Source organism: Dermacentor silvarum, chromosome 7 (genome assembly GCF_013339745.2).
Source record: "Dermacentor silvarum isolate Dsil-2018 chromosome 7, BIME_Dsil_1.4, whole genome shotgun sequence".
Classification (NCBI taxonomy): domain Eukaryota; kingdom Metazoa; phylum Arthropoda; class Arachnida; order Ixodida; family Ixodidae; genus Dermacentor; species Dermacentor silvarum.
The window spans coordinates 163,729,721-163,748,475 of record NC_051160.1 but is presented as its reverse complement, the minus strand read 5'-3'; the positions used below and the strand labels follow the sequence as shown (position 1 = coordinate 163,748,475).

General features: G+C 49.3%; 1 protein-coding gene across 13 annotated transcripts in view; it reads right to left on the bottom strand.

Moving 5' to 3' along the window:
• LOC119458646 (ribosome-binding protein 1-like) overlaps positions 1-18,755 on the bottom strand; it is a 171,560-nt gene that overhangs the window by 93,855 nt on the left and 58,950 nt on the right. For all 13 annotated transcript variants that reach the window (XR_007468092.1, XM_049671344.1, XM_049671345.1 and 10 more), the window contains exons 5-9: positions 14,875-15,100; positions 8,672-8,943; positions 5,129-5,197; positions 1,476-1,573; positions 944-1,166 (exon numbers count right to left, since the gene is read on the bottom strand). Coding sequence is in view for 12 of the 13 variants with exons in the window: in XM_049671344.1 (XP_049527301.1) it covers positions 944-1,166; positions 1,476-1,573; positions 5,129-5,197; positions 8,672-8,943; positions 14,875-15,100 (888 nt within the window). In the remaining variant the exon portion in view is untranslated. The remainder of the gene's footprint in view (positions 1-943; positions 1,167-1,475; positions 1,574-5,128; positions 5,198-8,671; positions 8,944-14,874; positions 15,101-18,755) is intronic.

Sequence of the window (18,755 nt, the reverse complement as noted above, 5' to 3'; positions counted from 1 at the left end):
TGCCTACCAAGTTTGTATGTTGTGGGGTTTTGGGTGCCTGCAATGGTTGCCCGACGCAGTCTCATTGCGTTGTGTCTCCGAGAGCTCCATGTCCCTCGCCTCTCTGCCTGGACGGGGTGGCACTGGGTCATAAACCGCTCTAACTCGGCGGTCATCCCGCCCGCGGCAAGGTCAACGAATTTCCCCCATTGGCCGACATTTTGGCAGGATTCGGGCTGCGGAACACTGCTTAACTGACAGCTTCGCATGTGCGATACCTGCACTTCACGACGCGCATCGCGACGGGTGCACAGAAACTGAAGCCGCGTTCACTGCAAAGCACACTGCTGGTAAGTGGTCGAGCAAAATGCTAGACAACCACCGTGCGCCCACATCGCACTGCGTCTCATGCTGCTCCTCCGCATCGCCCTTGTTGCTCTCCTTTCCCATCGGCGGGTGAACCTTGCTGAGATGCGTGCTTCCGCACTTGTTGGCGGGATTTTCCCACGGAAGCCGCATTACAACTGGTGTGTTGTCTCGCGGGGCTGCACTTTAAGCGGTATACGTATACATAAAGTTCTATGGGAGGGTAAACGGGAGTCGGAAAATGCAGCCTTGTAGCCAGTTCTGCACTATAAAAGATTACGTCATAAGTGGTTTAAGGTGTACTCTGCGAATGTGAAAATCACGTCACGACGCTCCTGGCAAGGAAAAGGAAGCAGTCGACTGTGCTTGAATTTTGGAAACAAAAGTTTCGGTGGTCTACCATGTCAGGTTGGCTATATTTTTGTGAATTTCACGACAACCAAATTTTCTCTACGATAAACTTTTTTTCGCGCATTGTCAATTTCATTATAGCAGGACTACTGTAATGCTTTCGCATTAATAGAAAAATATGACAAATTACTGGATGACAGCTCGTATGTACTCCTTGACCACCCTAGAACATTCAAAGCCTCCATACCTCAGAGGCATTCCTCTGGGCGGCCAGGTTCTGTGCCTCTTGGTCGAGCCGTTGCCGGAGCTGGGCACAGGTGGCCTCCAGAGCCTCCGCCTGCTGCTGTGCCTGCGCCAGCCGCGTCTCCGCCTCCTGACGCTCCCGCTCCAGGGCCTCACGGTGTGCCTGCTCCAGCTCTTCCTCTCTCGACCGTACCCGCTCGCACACCGATGCCGACGACTGCTGCAGCCTGCGTGTACACACATTGCGCAGCTGCAACTGGCATTTTCAAATGGTGGCAACAGAGATGGTGCACAAAACACACTGGAAATTTTAATTTTAGTAACACAGATTGGCACCGGAACACCGAGACGGAAGTGATCAAAGGCAAGTGGATGGATAGGCGGGTTAGTTGGTATGCATTCTCACAAGAAAACCTAGAGCACAGAAAAGACAAGATGAAGAAGCTGACACACAACGCACCTTTCTGCACTCTAGATTATTCTGTTAGTGATCAAAGGTGAAATGTGATTACATGCACTCAGAAACAGAAACTCACTCTGCCTCCAGCTGGTGCACTCTCTGCTGCAGCTGCCTAGACTCGTCACGCAGCCTCTGCAACTGCACAGTCTGTTCTTCCGTTGCCTTCTGCTGGGCCTGCAGAACCACAGCCAGTGAAGAGTATTAGCAAATATCAGCACATTTTAGAATTTCTAGTGGCCCTCCAGTGACACCATGTACTGCACTGAAATTGCACCCACCCATGTTTTAAGTTTACTGTACTGCTTCTTTTGTACTTGTGCCCACTCCTGCAATAACCCAGAATATGGCTACAGTATTTGAAAACATAAATAATAAGTCAACAAACTTACTGCGACAGCAGACACCTTCTCAACAACAGTTTATGATGTGCAGACTGTGTTCATTCGCTAGAGCATTGCCTGTTGGGATCTTCAAAATACATTACAGTCCACTTATAATGTGTGGGAATGCGCGACTGTCACACGTCCCCTGATGTTGTTTTCCCCGCATGGCTCCCGTCTCCTGTAATCCGGCTTCTCCGCGTAGCTAAGCATCGGCGGCGGTTGGCGTGGATGTTACGAGAGAGGGCTCGAGGGTTGCGCTGCTAACTCTACCTGATGGCGGGGGTTACGCGGGCGCAAAAGGGAGAAGGCTGTTCCTCTTCGAAGTGGGGTGGGTGAGCGATGCGAACGTTCCGCGCATGCGCAGATCCACGCTTTGCGAGACCGTCTCTCGAGGCTGGGAGCACGGCACCGGTATAGACGAATCGAACGCACCACCGTTCGCGTGACGTACACATAAACGACTAGGCATTGGTGTCTAGCATGCGGGCAAACGTATTTGCTCGCTATCCTGTCGTGGTGAGTCGGACTTCCTTGGCTAGCGTGCAATAGTGTATGAAAGGTGCAATAAATTCCCTTTTGATTGTTTACACCATGGGTTCTCAAAGGGGGTTCCGCGGAACCTTGGAGTTCCGCAAGCCCCTGCTATGGGTTTCGCAAGCCACCGATACATTTTCCGTGGTTCCGCGTCACCAAGTGGCTAAAACGGCAAAAACGAGGTGCGCTCAATCCACAGAACCTCCATTACTCATGCCCGAGTGTCAAAAAGCACATCACAGTGTGTAACGGCAATGCGCAAACTGCGCAATAAATCCGCAAGCAGCTTGTAGCCATCCAACCTCCGAAAACGGGCAGCGCGCCTAAGCTTTCGCACTTGAATCTTGGAGGCCTTAATTTACTAACATGTGCATTTCCCCGTTTGCAGATAACATAGGTGCCGATTGCGTGGCACTGACGTATACGTTGGAGGAATTAAAAAATGAAAAGAAATGCATGAAGCGTCGCAAATACGTGCCGCAGAAGAGCAAGAACGGCACTAGCGTCCAACCAATACGAAGCGGCGCAGTCCGCATCGCCATGGTCCTCTGCGGCTATCATGCGCAGCACTTGATTGACAGCAACGCCGGAGCTCTTCGTGTCTAATTGTGCCCTTAAAGACTTTATTCTTGCGTTTATCGCCGTGCGTAACACCGCATTGGTGGCATGCCGCATGCCTTCATAAGTGCGTAGTCGCCATCCATGAACGCGTCGATAACCACCGCAATTTCATCTGCAGCAGTTGAGGCAACCAGTAGTTTCGTTTTCACTCGGTGTGCGCGTCGGCAGCGCGCCCTCACAACTGCGTAGTTGCAATCCACGGTAGCGTCGATAGGGACCGCAGTTTCGTCCGCACTTCTTGCAGCGAACGGCAGTTTCATTTGGACTTGGTGCATGCATAGGCCGCCTGCCTTCTGAACCGCAAGGTCGCCGTCCATGATCGCGTCGATAGCGGCCGCGGTTTCGTCCGCAGCAGTTCCGGCAAGAAGTAGTTTTGCTTCGACTCAGTGCAAAGCTGTCGTAGATTAAGAGCACCGGCTACATCGCGATGGATGGACAATTTGTTGGCGAGCAATTGACTGGCGGAAAAAAAAAATCGGGATGTATGTGCACGAGGCCTTCGCCGCTGCTAGCGCTAATGAGTCATAAGATGATGAGAATTTCAGCTTCCACACTGGTCTTGTGCTAAATATAAACAGGATTTCCTGATTCATTGCGTAAATAAGAGCGTGTTGACCTAGTTAAGCATTTGTTTATTGTTTTCTTGATACCATCGATAATTCGACATTCGGTTAATTAGGACATTTTAATTCGGTTAATTCGGAGGGAGTTCCTTGGCGCTTCATGGAGCTAAGCAGGGTTCCCTGGAGTGAACATGCTCGAGAACCCCTGGTTTACACTACTGTGTTGTCGTTCCTTTGTCCCAAGAACACCTGTGAGATCCGACATCTGGCTGCCCAACGTGGACCTCTTGGGGCATCGGACAATAATTTTGACAGTTTTGCTCGGTTCGAGACAACCTTTGTTTCAACCGAAGCGTAGTCCTAGCGTGGATTTTGATCGCTAGTGTCGGCGGCGTGCTTTCTTGAGAGAGGCGACGGTTGCTGTAGCGTGTTTGAACTGTTCAACATGCTAAGCCTTTTCGCGAGTATTTTGTTAATACACTCGTCGGTACGAGAGCCACGTGGTCTGCATTTTGGGAGAGCGAGGCCTAGCGCCCGCAGAGCATTGGCAAGCCTGAAGCGAGTGAGTACGGAAGCCTCGTGGGTGGTCCGAATTTTTTATGTAAATGGCTTCTTCTATCTGACTTCGGAAGTCGTGGCTCTGGGAGCCGGGTGGCCGCGGGCCACAGGTGCCGCTACAGGCTGTCTGGTATTGCGGCCTGGCACCGGGCGCTCCGACACCGTCTGGGACGGCAGGCGCCGTCAACTTGGATGCTGTGTGCACCGAGTGGGGTAGGACCGCCTCACAGAGCATAACGTCTCCTCGCAGCTGCCTGTTCTTGTTCCTATTTTAGGTGGTGTTCTTGGATGCCAGTTGTTGTTGAAGCTGCCTGTCGCACGTGGAGGCACACAATCTGGTGGACTGTGGTGTTAAGGCGTCGCACTTTGCTTCCCTCATTCTAGTTAGCCTCGTACGAATTGAAATTATTCGTTCGACTCAAGAAAGCGAGCTTTGTTCACATGAACTAAGCATCTTAGTAGCCACCCTAAATTTTACTAGCCGAATTGAAAATTGTACCACGTGGGCGATGCGCATGCCAATTCCTCTCCCTTGCACTACTTTGGTGTTTGTCGAGTGCGTTGAGTGTACGCAGCATGAGCAGAGTCACCCCTGGTTTGCTGTCAGCTGCACATCGTCAGCGCTGCTGCCCCGGACTACAATCGAGCTACCCCAGGCGATGGAGATGCCTATGGCCAGTTCGGCGCAGCGACTTCAGCGGCCACCTGTGTCCGGCTAGCAACCCTCGGTGGCTGGGAAAAGACCTGGCAGTCACCAACGGCTACTGCGACTCGCCAGCAGGGCGCATCGGCGCGAGCAACGCTTGCTCATGTCGACTTCTGCACCACATAGATTGACAGCGTGATACGAAGATTTACACAGTTAGTTTTAAACAGTTTGTTTACTTTCTACTTAATTTCAACTAGAGTACTGTATGAGAGTAGCCTTTCGCCTTTTCTGCAGTGCTGCCGCAAGCTTTATCGGGTGCCCCGATGATGCATTCTTTCTCTGTGTTTCCCTAATAAATGCATCATTATATTTCGAGCGAAGTCACATTGCACAGTTTTTCTAGTGATGTGTTATGCTTCACCTTCAGGCTCCTCTCCTGCTGCTGCACCTTAGTCAGCTGCTGGTTCAGCTCCTGTCTCAGCTCCTTCACCTGCACACACACACACACACACCAAAGCTGTCACAACTGAAGAACGCTGCTATCATTTTAAACTAAATCAGTTTAGACTAATAACATACTCTTCCAAAGCTCTATTTTTGCTAATTTCGTGGCAAGAAGCTGGTAACTAGAAATGAAACTCAAGTTGCATTTTCTGTTTAATTTCACACCAGAATCCCAGTGCCAGTAGGTCAGTGTAATGTCACGGATTACAAAGCATTTCTTTTTTCCTGCTTGGGCTACTGTGACACAGTCCTTGAAATTTGCCATCTTCACCATAATGCGGTCTGAGCAAACACCACTGAAATCTGTGCCATTCCAGCGAGCTGCAGCGGCAATTGTGCAGCGTCACCCCCTGTGTCTTCTTTTTGCCTCTCTCTTGGCCTTTCAAACCTTTTCCTCGCACAGAAAGAGTGACTGCTTTGGTATTGCGGAAGGCTGCTTTACTATTGAAGCTTAACTTTTATTTAGTGCCCCTTTAGAGGGCAACTCGGGCAATTTTTCAATGTCAACGAATGTCAATGAAATTCGCTCGGTATGCTCCTCTGCACACTTCCATCATTTCTTCAAAACAGCAGACTTGCACAAATTTTTGTACCAATGAATTTCATTAACCCTTTGAGGGTAAACTTTGTTCGCCAAATGCGACCCCACAGGGTCAAATTTCTTTGTTGCAGATTTAAAATCTTCAAACTGACCTATCTCGAAAAAAATTTACTCAAATATTTTTAGATAGACCATAAAGAAAGAAAAAAAATATTTCCCGTAGGTAAACATGCATTCATTAGGTAAACATACAAACATGTTTATTCATTAATACAGATGGCCTTGCATAAACAAGAATAAAAAAGTAGATACACTGAAATAGATGTACTCCGATTTGGCACTTGAGCAGTAGTCCGCATCAGAGGAATAGCCACTTGACTCACTTCCAGCATAGCAACCAGCGCACATGCCTATCGAACCGTGTATGTGAGCACACGCAAGAAAACTCAATAGTTGTGTGCCCATCAGAAAAACCAAACAAGTGAGAAAGTTGCGGTAATCCTTAGTCCCATCACCAACGAGGGGCAATTAGTTCGCACTAGTCTCAAAAAAGTAATGCAGGCATGGCAGCATCCTTTGTATATTACAGCACCTGATGGTGAACAGATGTAATCACACCTCTGCAAGAAATAAACGAGCTAGCATCTAGCGACGACCCTAGGAAGATTAGAAACCAAATAAACAACAGTTTTTATGAACGGAAACAGCCCACAAGACAAAACCAAAACTAACTGTTGCAAGCCCACACACGTGCGAGCGGTCACTGAAACGCCAGTTTAAAGAAGTCATGGAATGAAAAACAAAAGACTACGGAGTGAAAAAAAAAATTCCTTGTATCCACACAGAGTAGAAGCACTTGCTGGGCAACAGAGATTTGAAAAACTAGCGCATTTTTCAAACATACAGACGGCGCCGTAAATATATGGCATTGACCTTTAGGACTTGTTCACAGCACCTATATTGAAGTGTTTGACCCTCAAAGGGTTAACTGCCTCAAAACAGCTGCCTTGCCTCCTCCTCAGCTACTGGCAAAATTGTGTTATGATGTAAACGGTGGCATATGTGTAGACATGCTGGGAATTAATGGCAGACGACAGCGTCAAGGAGCCAGTGATTGTCAGAGATCATTTGGCATCAGAAGTTTCTCTTGCAAAAAGTTACACTCTGTGTGGACGAGCAAGTGATGGGTGGCAAGTAGTGTTGCATTATTAGCTGTTCAAACTACAGCCCTCGCCAACCGCATGCACAGTTTGAGCCGATGTTGGGCCTAACACAGTCACAGAGTTTGTGCGTCCATGCTACTGGCAGACCTGACCTGAAGCTTAATCCTTTCAGGGTCAATCACGTACATGTACGTCCTCCGCGAACACCTTCGAAATGGTCAATGACGTACATGTACGTTATCGCTTGTACATTTAAACAGTGCGCCTCTTTTGATCATTTCTTTCGCTTGGCGTGTGCTGCCACTTGACGGAAACACGTCGAATTTTTTACTTGCGCCGACGCCTCTCCGTTTTCTTTTTAATGGCAACGGCGCGTCAGCTACCGCTCTCGCAACAGGGCGCGCGCGGCGGTGAGAAGTGCACGATTCTTTCAATTATATCTTTCGCTTGGTATGTGCTGCCACTCAAAGGGAACACGTGGAATTTGTGACTTGCAGCAATGCCTCTCTTTTTTTTTTTTTAATGGCAACGGCGGATCAGCTATCGCTTGCACATCGGGGAGCGCACACGCCACTCCAGCGGCAAGTTACGGTTTTCTCCCGTGGCGGATCCCGCTTGTTGCACACGCTAAACTGAGAGCTATCTGATTTCAAATCTCTCAAAGGGTGACCGCTTGTTACTCGATCGTTTATCGCCGCTGCAGCGCGATTACATCTGTTCCCAGGCAGGCGCGCATATACACAAACGATGCTGCCGTTTTTGAGTTTCCTTTTTTGGAGACCACAAAAGCTCTATTGCACCTTGTTGGCGATAAGAAGAGGGCTTCTCACTTGTTTCGGTTTCCGGACGTGCACACAACCATCTTTTAGTGCGCTTATCTTCTTATTCATGAATAAACATTGTGTATTTTACAACACAAACGATTTTTTCCTCACTTTACTGTCACTCTAAAAAATAACCATATTTTTTCGAAATAGCTTCTTTTGAAGAATTTGAATCAGCAATAAAAAAAATTGACCCTGGGGGGTCGCATTTGGCAAAAAAATTCTACCCTCAAAGGGTTAAGTGGTTTTACGTGCCAAAAGCAGTTTCGATTATGAGGCACACCGTAGTGGAGGGCTCCGGATTAAATCTGACCACGTGGGGTTCTTTAACGTGCACTACAGCGCAAGCACACGGACGCTTTTGCATTTCGCCTCCATCGAAATGTGGCTGCCGCGGCCGAGATTCAATCCCATGACCTCGTGCTCAGCAGCGCAACACCTTAGTCACTGAGCCACCGCGACGGGTGTCTGGAACAAGTCATGTCACAAGAAAAAGCTGAGAAAAGCCCATATTATCGGTATATTTTAACTGTTTGAGTGTCTGAACCTGTGAAATGCACAACATGGGCTGGGAAGGTCAGATCCCGAAAATCGTGCAAAAAAAAAAAAAAGGCAATTTTTGGAAACCCTGTGTTTCGGCATCCTAAACACTTAATTAGGCACATAGGAAAGTGCGATTACATTTTCTAGTGCACAAATGACCTTCCCGTCGAGTTTCCAAGTTTCTTTTAGTCGCCATCATGTTTGGACAGCAAAATTAGCCTGCACATTTTTTACTTTATCTGCCTTCGTGAAGCTGTATTCTTTGGTGGCTTCAACAGAATTAGACGGACACTTGTGGCAGTTGTCTGCTTGGCAGTCCACTTGGCCATCTATGCTGAATATTGGAACACACCATGGTCACACAGAGGAACACTTCAGAGAAAGCGCACCTTGGTCGCATGCGAGAGCGCATGCTGGCGCTCGGCATCGAGGTCTCGCTCCCGCTCGGCCAGCAGACGGCGCAGGTGTGCCTCGGGGTCGGGGCCTCGCTTGCGCCACTCGCCCGCTGCTGCCGACTGTCCCGCCCGGTTGAGCAGCTCCTCGACGAGCTGCTCGAGCTCCTCCTGCTCAGCCGTGAAGCGGCTGCTGCCACGCACCAGGGACAGCAGCTCCCGGGCACACACCTCCCGTGCACCAGCAGCCACTGCTGCAGCCGTGCCATCTGCAGGCCAAATAATGGTTCGACTGAGGCAAAAATTTGATTGAGGAGACGGACTTGCTAATTTACTGACATTACATAACTAGGTTACTGCGCAAAACAAATAACCAGAAAAGAACATGCACACCGACTGTCCCGTCTGTGTGGCCGTTTTTTTTTATAGCTAAGACAGCGCACTTGAACAGTATTTGAAAGAGTGCACTTGTGTGGTCTCTTCTCCTCTGTGTCCCCTCCAGGAAGCAAACTAGGGGCTGTGGGGATGCGCGACTCTCACGCTTCCCCTGATGTTTTCCCCGCATGTCTCCTGTAGTCCTGCTTCTCCGCGTGGCTAAGCCCGGCGGCGGTCGTGGTGGTTGCGGCGCAATGCGGGAGAAATCGCGAGTCTCGCTATGCTCACGCCGCCGAACGGCGGGGTGACTTGGGAGAGAAAGGTCGAGGGCGCTTGCTCATTGGGTTGGGATTGGTGTGCGATGCGGACGTCCTGCGCGTGCGCATATCCACGCTTCGCGAGACGTCTCGCGTGGCTCGGAGCGGGGCACCGGTATGGACGAACACGGATCGTTCGAACGCGCCACCGTTCGCGTGACCGTACACGTGAACGACTAGGCGATGGTATCATAGCATGGGGTGAACATATTCGCTCCCTATCCAGTCGCGGTGAGTCGGACTTCCTTGATTTGTCGCGCGCCCATGTGAATGTTCTATTGGTAGTAATTCGGCTAGTGTGCATTAGTGTATGAAACGTGCAATAAATGCCCCTTTGATTGTTTGCACTACTGTGTTGTCGTTCCTTTGTCCCAAGAGCACGTGTGAGACTCCACATCTGGCTGCCCAACGTGGACCTCTTGGGGCATCGGACGATAATTTTAAGTTTTGCTCGGTTCGAGACAACCTTTGTTTCAACCGAAGCGTAGTCCTAGCGTGGATTTTGATCGCTAGTGTCGGTGGCGTGCTTTCTTGAGAGAGGCGATGGTTGCTGTAGCGTGTTTGAACTTTTCAACATGCTAAGCCTTTTCGCGAGTGTTTTGTTAATACACTCGTCGGTACGAGAGCCACGTGGTCTGCATTTTGGGAGAGCGAGGCCTAGCGCCCGCGGAGCATTGGCAAGCCTGAAGCGAGTGAGTACGGAAGCCTCGTGGGTGGTCCGAATTTATTATGTAAATGGCTTCTTCTATCTGACTTCGGAAGTCGCGGCTCTGGGAGCCGAGTGGCCGCGGGCCACAGGTGCCGCGCTACAGGCTGTCTGGTATTGCGGCCTCGCACCGGGCGCTCCGACACCGTCTAGGACGGTGGGCGCCGTCTACTCAAATGCTGTGTGCACCAAGCGGGGTAAGACCACCTCACAGAGCTAACGTCTCCTCGCGGCTGCCTGTTCTTGTGCCCATTTTGGGTGGTGTTTTTTTTTTTTTGATGCCGGTTGTTGTCAAACTAGCGATGCATTAAGCCTAAGGCTTTACGAAGCCACCTGTCGCACGTGGAGGGACACAACCTCGTGGACCGTTGTGTTGAGGTGTCGCACTTTGCTTCCCTCTTTCTAGTTAGCCTCACACGAATTTAAATTACTCGTTCGACTCAAGAAAGCAAGCTTTGTTCATGTGAACTTAGCATCTGAAATGCCGTCTGAAATTTCGCTAGCCGAATTGAACATCGTACCACGTGGGCGATGCGCATGCCGAATTCCTCTCCCTTGCACTGCTTTAGTGTTTGTCGAGTGCGTTGAGTGTACGCAGCGTGAGCGGAGTCACCCCTGTTTTGCTGTCACCTGCACATCGTCAGCGCTGCTGCCCCGGACTACAATCGAGCTACCCCAGGCGATGCAGATGCCTGTGGCCAGTTCGGCTCAGCGATTTCGGTGGCCGCCTGTGTCCGGCTTGCTACCCTCGGCGGCTGGGAAAAGAGCCGGCAGGGCGCATCGGCGCGAGCGACGCTTGCTCGTGCCGACTACTGCATCGCCGTTTCCGGAGTCCTGTGCTGGAGTCGTGCCATCGAATCTGCAGAGCTGGTGCTGTGACTAACGGACGCCAGCGGTGAACACCAGAGACAATGTCGGCTCGCATGTTATGGAAAGCGCGTGGCCATTTTTCGCCGGAGTATGTGTAGTGATTTAAGGTTGGGGGGGATGTGGGGATGCGCGACTCTCACGCGTCCCCTGATGTTTTCCCCACGTCTCCTGTAGTCCGGCTTCTCCGCGTGGCTAAGCCCGGCGGCGGTCGTGGTGGTTGCGGCGCATTGTGGGAGATGGCGCGAGTGTCGCGATGCTCACGCCGCCGAACGGCGGGGTGACTTGGGAGAGAAAGGTCGAGGGCGCTTGCTCTTTGGGTTGGGATCGGTGTGCGATGCAGACGTCCCGCACGTGCGCCGATCCACGCTTCGCGAGAAGTCTCGCGTGGCTCGGAGCGGGGCACCGGTATGGACGAACACGGATCGTTCGAACGCGCCACCGTTCGCGTGACCGTACACGTGAACGACTAGGCAATGGTATCATAGCATGGGGTGAACATATTCGCTCGCTATATGGTCGCGGTGAGTCGGACTTCCTTGATTTGTCGCGTGCCCGTGTGAATGTTCTATTGGTAGTAATTCGGCTAGTGTGCATTAGTGTATGAAAGGTGCAATAAATGCCCTTTTGATTGTTTGCACTACTGTGTTGTCGTTCCTTTGTCCCAAGAGCATGTGTGAGACCCCACAGGGCGTACGGCGAGATGTTTTGTGTGCTCACTTGTAGACAGAATGCTCTGAACTGCATGCATAAACCACAAGTATTCAATACAATCTGTGTGGCTTCTGGTGGCTAATCGGTTCCATCTTTGCACGTGCTTTCACACTTTCTATGGACCAGAATTTTCAGCACCTACAGGCGGCCGCCATGTTTTTGTTATGATGATGGTGAGGGGACTGCAAAAACGGAGCGGGGGGCAGCAGGCCACAGCATGTTTACGGTTATCAGTCGCCTGCGGTGGCTGGTTCCAAAAGCACTGCAGCCATCTTGTCTCCGAATGCCGGTTAGTGTGTCTCCTTTAATGCGATCACATTTCAGATCACAAAAATGTACCATGGCAATAATTTACTGGGAGCACCCCGCAGCATCGTCTGCTTTAACATAGCCGAAACGTCATCTGCTTCACTGCAGTTGCAACGTCGTGAAGTTGACCATGCTTTTTTTTAGGCTTGGCAGTTGGCCAAGCCTAGCTTATACACCTTTCTTTAGGGCTTGAGGCACTGTAAGAAACATACTAGACAATACCTAAGACGCTATACTTTGTTTTAGAGCGCAGCTCTTAGGCGCCCGTTCCTGCGGTCGAGCGTCAGCGTTCCCTGCGTAACCGAGCAAACAAGCGCAGCAGAGGATGAAAAAAGCGGCGAGAGCGAAAAGAGCTCAAGGAGGAAAGGGTATAGTGAAGAAAGCGTGAGAAGTGTAATGCCATGCAAGCGTAGTGTCTGCGGTGATGACCACTACGAGACGGCACATCTGTTCACCGATGACTTATTCATCTTTCTTCGGTGATTGCTTTTCACCGGCTAACAAATATTAAACGTTATCACACGGCGCAGGACGTGCCTGCATGTATCAGAAGTTTCTCGAATTTTATCAATGCCCGTTGATACCCGTTGGCTGTTGTCACCAAAGCTTTTTGTAATCTGATTGCATGCGCGACACAAATTGTGTAGTCGTTTCTGGAAACCACGTGGGCACCAGCGGTTACATTGGAACCTTCGACGAACAATCTACAAAAGCTGGCGTGTTTGACCCACAGATCAGGCTTCGACAATCGCCAACTGCGCTCGCCGCTGTCACTTGCTCTTGTGACAGCAAGTGTCACTTGCTCTTGTGGGCGCAAGTTCGCCCAATAAAATGTTTCATTATTCAGTTTTACTGCTGTGTTCTTCGCCGTCACTACTACGTGAGAATGCGAACAATCGAGCCACCGTGCAATCTCCAGAAGAGCCGGCAAGGAGGCCACAGCCAAGGCAACACCTCCAAGATAGCAAGAGGCTGATGCACTTCTATCCATGACATATGTTGGAGCAAGATCCATGACTCCCATCCTTCTATCCATGACATCTACACTGACGTCTATCCACGATGCCATGCTACCTAGCCCAACTGCCACAGAATCTAATGGGAATGCTCCTGAATAAGCTGCGGTGAGTTCTACGTCACTGATCACAACGGGCTTGGCAATGGCAAATTTTGGTCCAAGTAGCATGGCATCATAAAGCAGAGTACAGGGGCCTGCCAGGCATTGGTTATGGTGCCTCGATAACCTCCTCGCATGCAGAGGCACCCTAGAGCCGGCGCGCTGGTAGTGCCAGACACTACCTGTTGTCAGGCCGGCAGAACGGCCGCACCGATGCGACAATCGCATCCCTGTTACCAGGGCGATCTACGTCTCTCTGCCATGACTTCGCCTCCTCCAACCAATAAAGAACTAAACAATTTTGCTTTGTGCAGTATCATGCAACTTGTCAGCCGTAGCCTGCAATCCCACGTGACCCAGTCTTGCTGCGTGAGCAAGATCGGCGTCATTAGCTTCCATGGGTAGTTTTATGCCTGTAGTATTCTTTCGCTTTCGATAATCTTCAGCACCCAATGACAATTCGAAACTTGCCAGTCAGATCGCACGATAGGAAGTAAGGAAGTAGCTTTGCCGCTGCAAAGAAAAGTAAACTGATTCCCTTATGTTGCACAAATCGTATCCTTATCACTATCAGGACGCACCAACGAAAGAAACTCGAGAAAGCCCGGCAGACCTTGAAATGTCGGCCTCGAAACACTTGAAGTGTGCAGCTCGCTTCTGCCAAAATGTGTGCGAGGCAAGCACTTTCCCCTTTTTGTGCTCGCTTTTGTTACTTTGAATTTCTGCATGGAGAAATACAGCTCTGCTTCCATCCGAGTCTGATATCTTGAGTTTATGGCGATACCAAGATGGCACCACTTTGTCAGCGGAAACACACTAAAAAAGTGCAATTTCCTGAAATTCTGCAACATATGTCTGCCAAATACTTCACCGTGAGATAACGGAAGGTCTTAGGATTGCGTAAAATTTTTTTTTCCGCGGGAATTTTGAGCAAGTTGGCCATTTCATTGCCATGTCCCCTTTAATTTGCCATTTTTAAAACGCTTTTGCGTGATACAAATTTCAGGTGATGCGAATTCTTGCACCTGCAGGAGAAATTAAAATTATATTCTGGGTTGTTATGTGCCAAAACCACGATACGATTGAGAGGCAGGCTGAAGTGGGGAACTTCAGATTAATTTTGACCACCTACGGTTCTTTAAAGTGCACCCAATGCACGGTACACAAGCGTTCTTGCATTTCCCCCCCCGTCGAAAGGCGGCCGCCTAACCGGGATTCGATCCCGCACCATCGGCTTAGCAGCACAAAGCCACTACGCCACCCCAGCGATTGAGATTCTTATCATTGAGATACTACTCACACAGATGCATCCAGTGCCGATACTGCAGAGTCACGCAAAATCTCGCAAAAGCGAAACTATCTCCAAAAGTGATTGCCCAGGCAGCGGTTGAGAGGAGAAGGTAAGTGAATGACGAGAGGGCAGCGCACGCGAGAGAAGGACAGTCGGAGCTTTCTCTAGCCTTCCTGATGGAGGGGACAGCACCACGAAGGAGATGCTTGAGGCTGGCAGAGTGCTTCTAGCACGTCCGCCGTTGAGTTAGCAGTTTCGTGCGGATCATCATATCAGACAAGACATGCATAATCTCCCATAGTACAATTGATGCAAGGGGAGTTCGCCAGGACTGCACTAATCCATCGTAAAGCGCGGGATGTCACAAAATCGGGGAACGCATAACTGGCATTCCACTGTATATACTACTCACTTGTAACCAACTTGGCAAAAGTGAAAGTTCGTTGCAGTTGGCCTTTAACCACAATGAATAAGGTCCAATTTGCTGTGAAGGCAGACACTGACCAGTGGTCGCTGCAGAAACTGCATCCTGGCCCTTAGACTTGCGGCTGCGCGGAGGCTTCTCGCGGAGCGGGGAGCCCTTGGCAGCCGCAGCTGTAGGGTTGGGTGGTGAGGGTGGTGCTGCTGCGGACCAGGATGACGTTTCAGCCACCTCCTTTTGTTGTTGTTGTTGTTGTTGCTGCTGCTGCTGCTGAAGCTGCTCCTGCAGGTGTTTCAGCTCAATTTCATCCTGTACGTGTAAACCAGGAGAGACAATTACAACGCAAGAACAGCACTCATCGGCAATAAAATTACCATGCAACAAAGCACCCCCGTAGCACCACTCAACAAGGACACACAGCCAGACGACACAGTGCTGAAGCCAGAAGCCCAAAAGTCACCAAGCAGCGCCAGATGTGATCAGGTTGAACCAAAGCATACACTTGCACTACCAGAGATACCTGGAACATTACTCAGAAATAGTTACCATATTACATACTATTAGCCATAGAACCATGAGTTGAACAGTGCTACAGACAGAACAGATGAAAGAGCACAGGACTACAGAGAGCTATAGTCAAACCCGGATATATTGAACTCGAAGGAAATCGCGAGATAGTTCGATACGTATATGGATGATTCGAAATATAAAATATGACTGACAACCTGAAGCTTATCACGAACGTCTCATACAGTTAACAGAGATCGTGAAAAGCAGGAAGTTACTCGTGCTGTGGAGTGGTCCAACATACACGCAAACCCTAAAAGCCTGCGTCGCACAGAAGCACAAACGTGGTGCACCTCACCACGTTCATTTTTATTCAGGATAAGGTAGAAATTAATGCAGCGTGGAAGCAAACCAGCCTGTATAGATATGCTCCTTGCCACCATCAGTGCACTTGTACTGAGAATCGTGCCTGAACGTGCCTGGCCGCTGTTCCGTTAGAATAACCTGTTTAAAGGCCAATCTGGTCGATCGTCATACATCGGAAACTAGACAACCAGGCTAGTTTCCGATGTATTTATGTATGTATGTATGTATGTTGGGCTTGTTTTCGAACAGATTTCTTTTTCGAACCAGTCGTCCAAACCAGTCCCGGTGCAGCACAGTGTTCCATATATCGAATGTGGCGGTGAACGGAAGTTAGACACAAGCGTCAACTTTCTATACTTTTGCAAAGAATGTTCAAGGGGATAATAAGTGCATGCGATATAGACAACAATTCAATATACAGTCGCTGACTGATTTTCCAGACCTCGCGGGGACTGAAAAATAGTCTGAAAAATTGAATAGTCTGAAAAACTCGTTCACACAAAAGAAAAATTTGTTAAGCTTAGAGTGGCATAAAAAATATCTAATAATGCCCTGCCTCATACTACGCTTGAAGGCAATCAGATTTGCTTGGATTTGTACAAGACTGATATCGTCTCCGTACACAAGAGTGCTTTAGCTAAGCGCTTGATGTCCGCTCCGCTCAGACCGGCATATGCTAGCAAATGCCACACAACCGCTTCGTGGGAACGCTAGTGTGCTTGCGCACAATGCTCATACCATCAGCAGAACGAAGATCACATCCCTTACTCCGCTACAAAGCCGACTGAGCGGAGCGTTACAGCGTGTCTACTTGGCCTCTTCGTCGTTTTGCAGCCGAGTTGATAGCACGCCGCTCGCGTCTTGGCAAGACGCGCTTGGCAAGACGGCAAGACGATCTCCGATGCCGAAGATGGCCATGGAGATAGAAGAAACGAGCCCCGTTACGGCGCTTCCTCGCAGCCCGTTTCTTGGCTCTCGCAAAGGCACAGGAGGTGGTGCCGATCACACAAATGCGAAGCAGCACACAGACACACAAAGATGCAACGTCATCTCCGAGACACACCTGCTCTGTGGACACATGTGCAAAACAGCCACCGAAACTTAAGAAAAAAAGAAGAAAAAAAAAAAACTGATTCCACATTCAGTGATTATGACAATAGGGCTGACCGAAAAAAAAAGAAAGGAAACAGTTTTGTCACCTAAGGAAGAGCGGGCATGGCCTCCAAGACGACGGGATGGCGCACACTCTCTATTCATACAAAGCGCCTCCCAATCTTGGAGGCTATAGAGCGAGCCACTTGAAGCCAAGTCTAGCCAAGCCAGCAGAAAATCAAACACGGCGGCCTTTAAGATGGGGTAGCGTGGCTCGGAATGAGCGATTTGGTCTGGAAAATCGAACTTCAGGGCCTAAATTCATCCAAAAATCGATCGCGAAAATGCATTAGGCTCCATGGGCACCCCTGACTGTGCACTTGCTAAGTCCGGAATATCTTACGAGTCTGAATTTTTGCAGTCCGAAAAATCCGTTGGTGACTGTAACCGGATTCGAATGTTGTCCTCTGCTGTTTGTCTGTCACACTGTTTAGCACACATATAATATCAGAATGTCTGTAACCGGATTCGAATGTTGTCCTCTGCTGTTTGTCTGTCACACTGTTTAGCACACATATAATATCAGAATGTCTGTAACCAGATTCGAATGTTGTCCTCTGCTGTTTGTCTGTCACACTGTTTAGCACACATATAATATCAGAATGTCTACCACAAGATTTATAGTAGCTTAAAAATTATGTGCACTAAGATGCGGTTCTGCACATGCTTGGAAGTCTCCTAGCATTGCATGACAAAAGTGTAGCCCGCAGTGATCACTCTCCAAACCAATTCCAAACCAGTACACCAGCACTGATTATAGCTCAGTTCGAGTACGTAATCTGCAAGACATTCTTTATTGAATAGAATCAAGTGCTTTTTTTTCCTCCTGAAGCTAAACAACTAGAGATGTTATGTTCAACTGAATACCAGTGAGGCTTTCCGTTTAGCAGTGTTCCTCCAAAACATATGGTAACCCATCTTTACAGCAGGTGGGTTACATTAAGATCAATCTGCATGACAGACAAAAGCGCAGCCCGCACATCACGTGACTCAATCACAACTCTGCACGTAGCCATCTTTGGTGCTGTGCAGATCCACTGCGATTGGTGCTGACGATGAAAAGGTGCCTTTTCATTGTCAGGTTCGACATGATTGCCCACGGGAGTGTCATGGTAAGTTATTTTAGGTGATTGGAGCAGTGCCAAGCCATGCGGCTTTTCCCCCCTATCTCCTCAGACATGTGGCATCCATGCAGTATTATGTATTCTTCCAATGTACGTATATATCTGGAATCAAGAGAAGGTTTTGCATGACACCCCCCTTTCCTTAGGCATGAGGGGAGGGGGCACACCAGGCACTGCCTTGATCATGCTTGCAACAGATACCAAAGGCCACGTGAGACAAGTCTGTAATCCCAATTAGTGTTTTCCTTAGCATCCCTTTAAGCTCTTGAAAACAGCCCATTTTGGCATTCCAAGATTTTCAAGGACATCAAGGACCGCCACAAACCTTGTACGATCCGCATCCATCTGCAAAACACTCGCGCCACTGCCGATGCCACACCCAGTGCAGAAGCGCATGCTTAAAAATGTTAAGATTAACCGCAGCATGCTGCTTTCAGACCGGCCTGTGTTTCACGTACCTGTGAGGCCTCCAGGACGGGACAATGCGTGTAGATTGGTGAGGTTGGGTTAGTGGCCACACAAGGAAAGAAGAGAAGACACCGCAAAACTCATTAACTACCACAACTGAGTGCACACAAAGGCACAAAAAATGACATTTAACTGCTCAATGCCTAAAGTTATGCCACTTGTGCAGTGCCCACATCGACATCATCAAAACTAAAAACAAATATTGTTATAAGTGGGTTCCACTGTATTCCATTAACAACAACAAAAGAAGTTGGTTCAACATTATAATAAATAAATCAATCTCAAAACGAATCGCAGGCTGTGTGCAATCTCTGCTCCACCAACTCGAATATTTTAAACTGCAACGC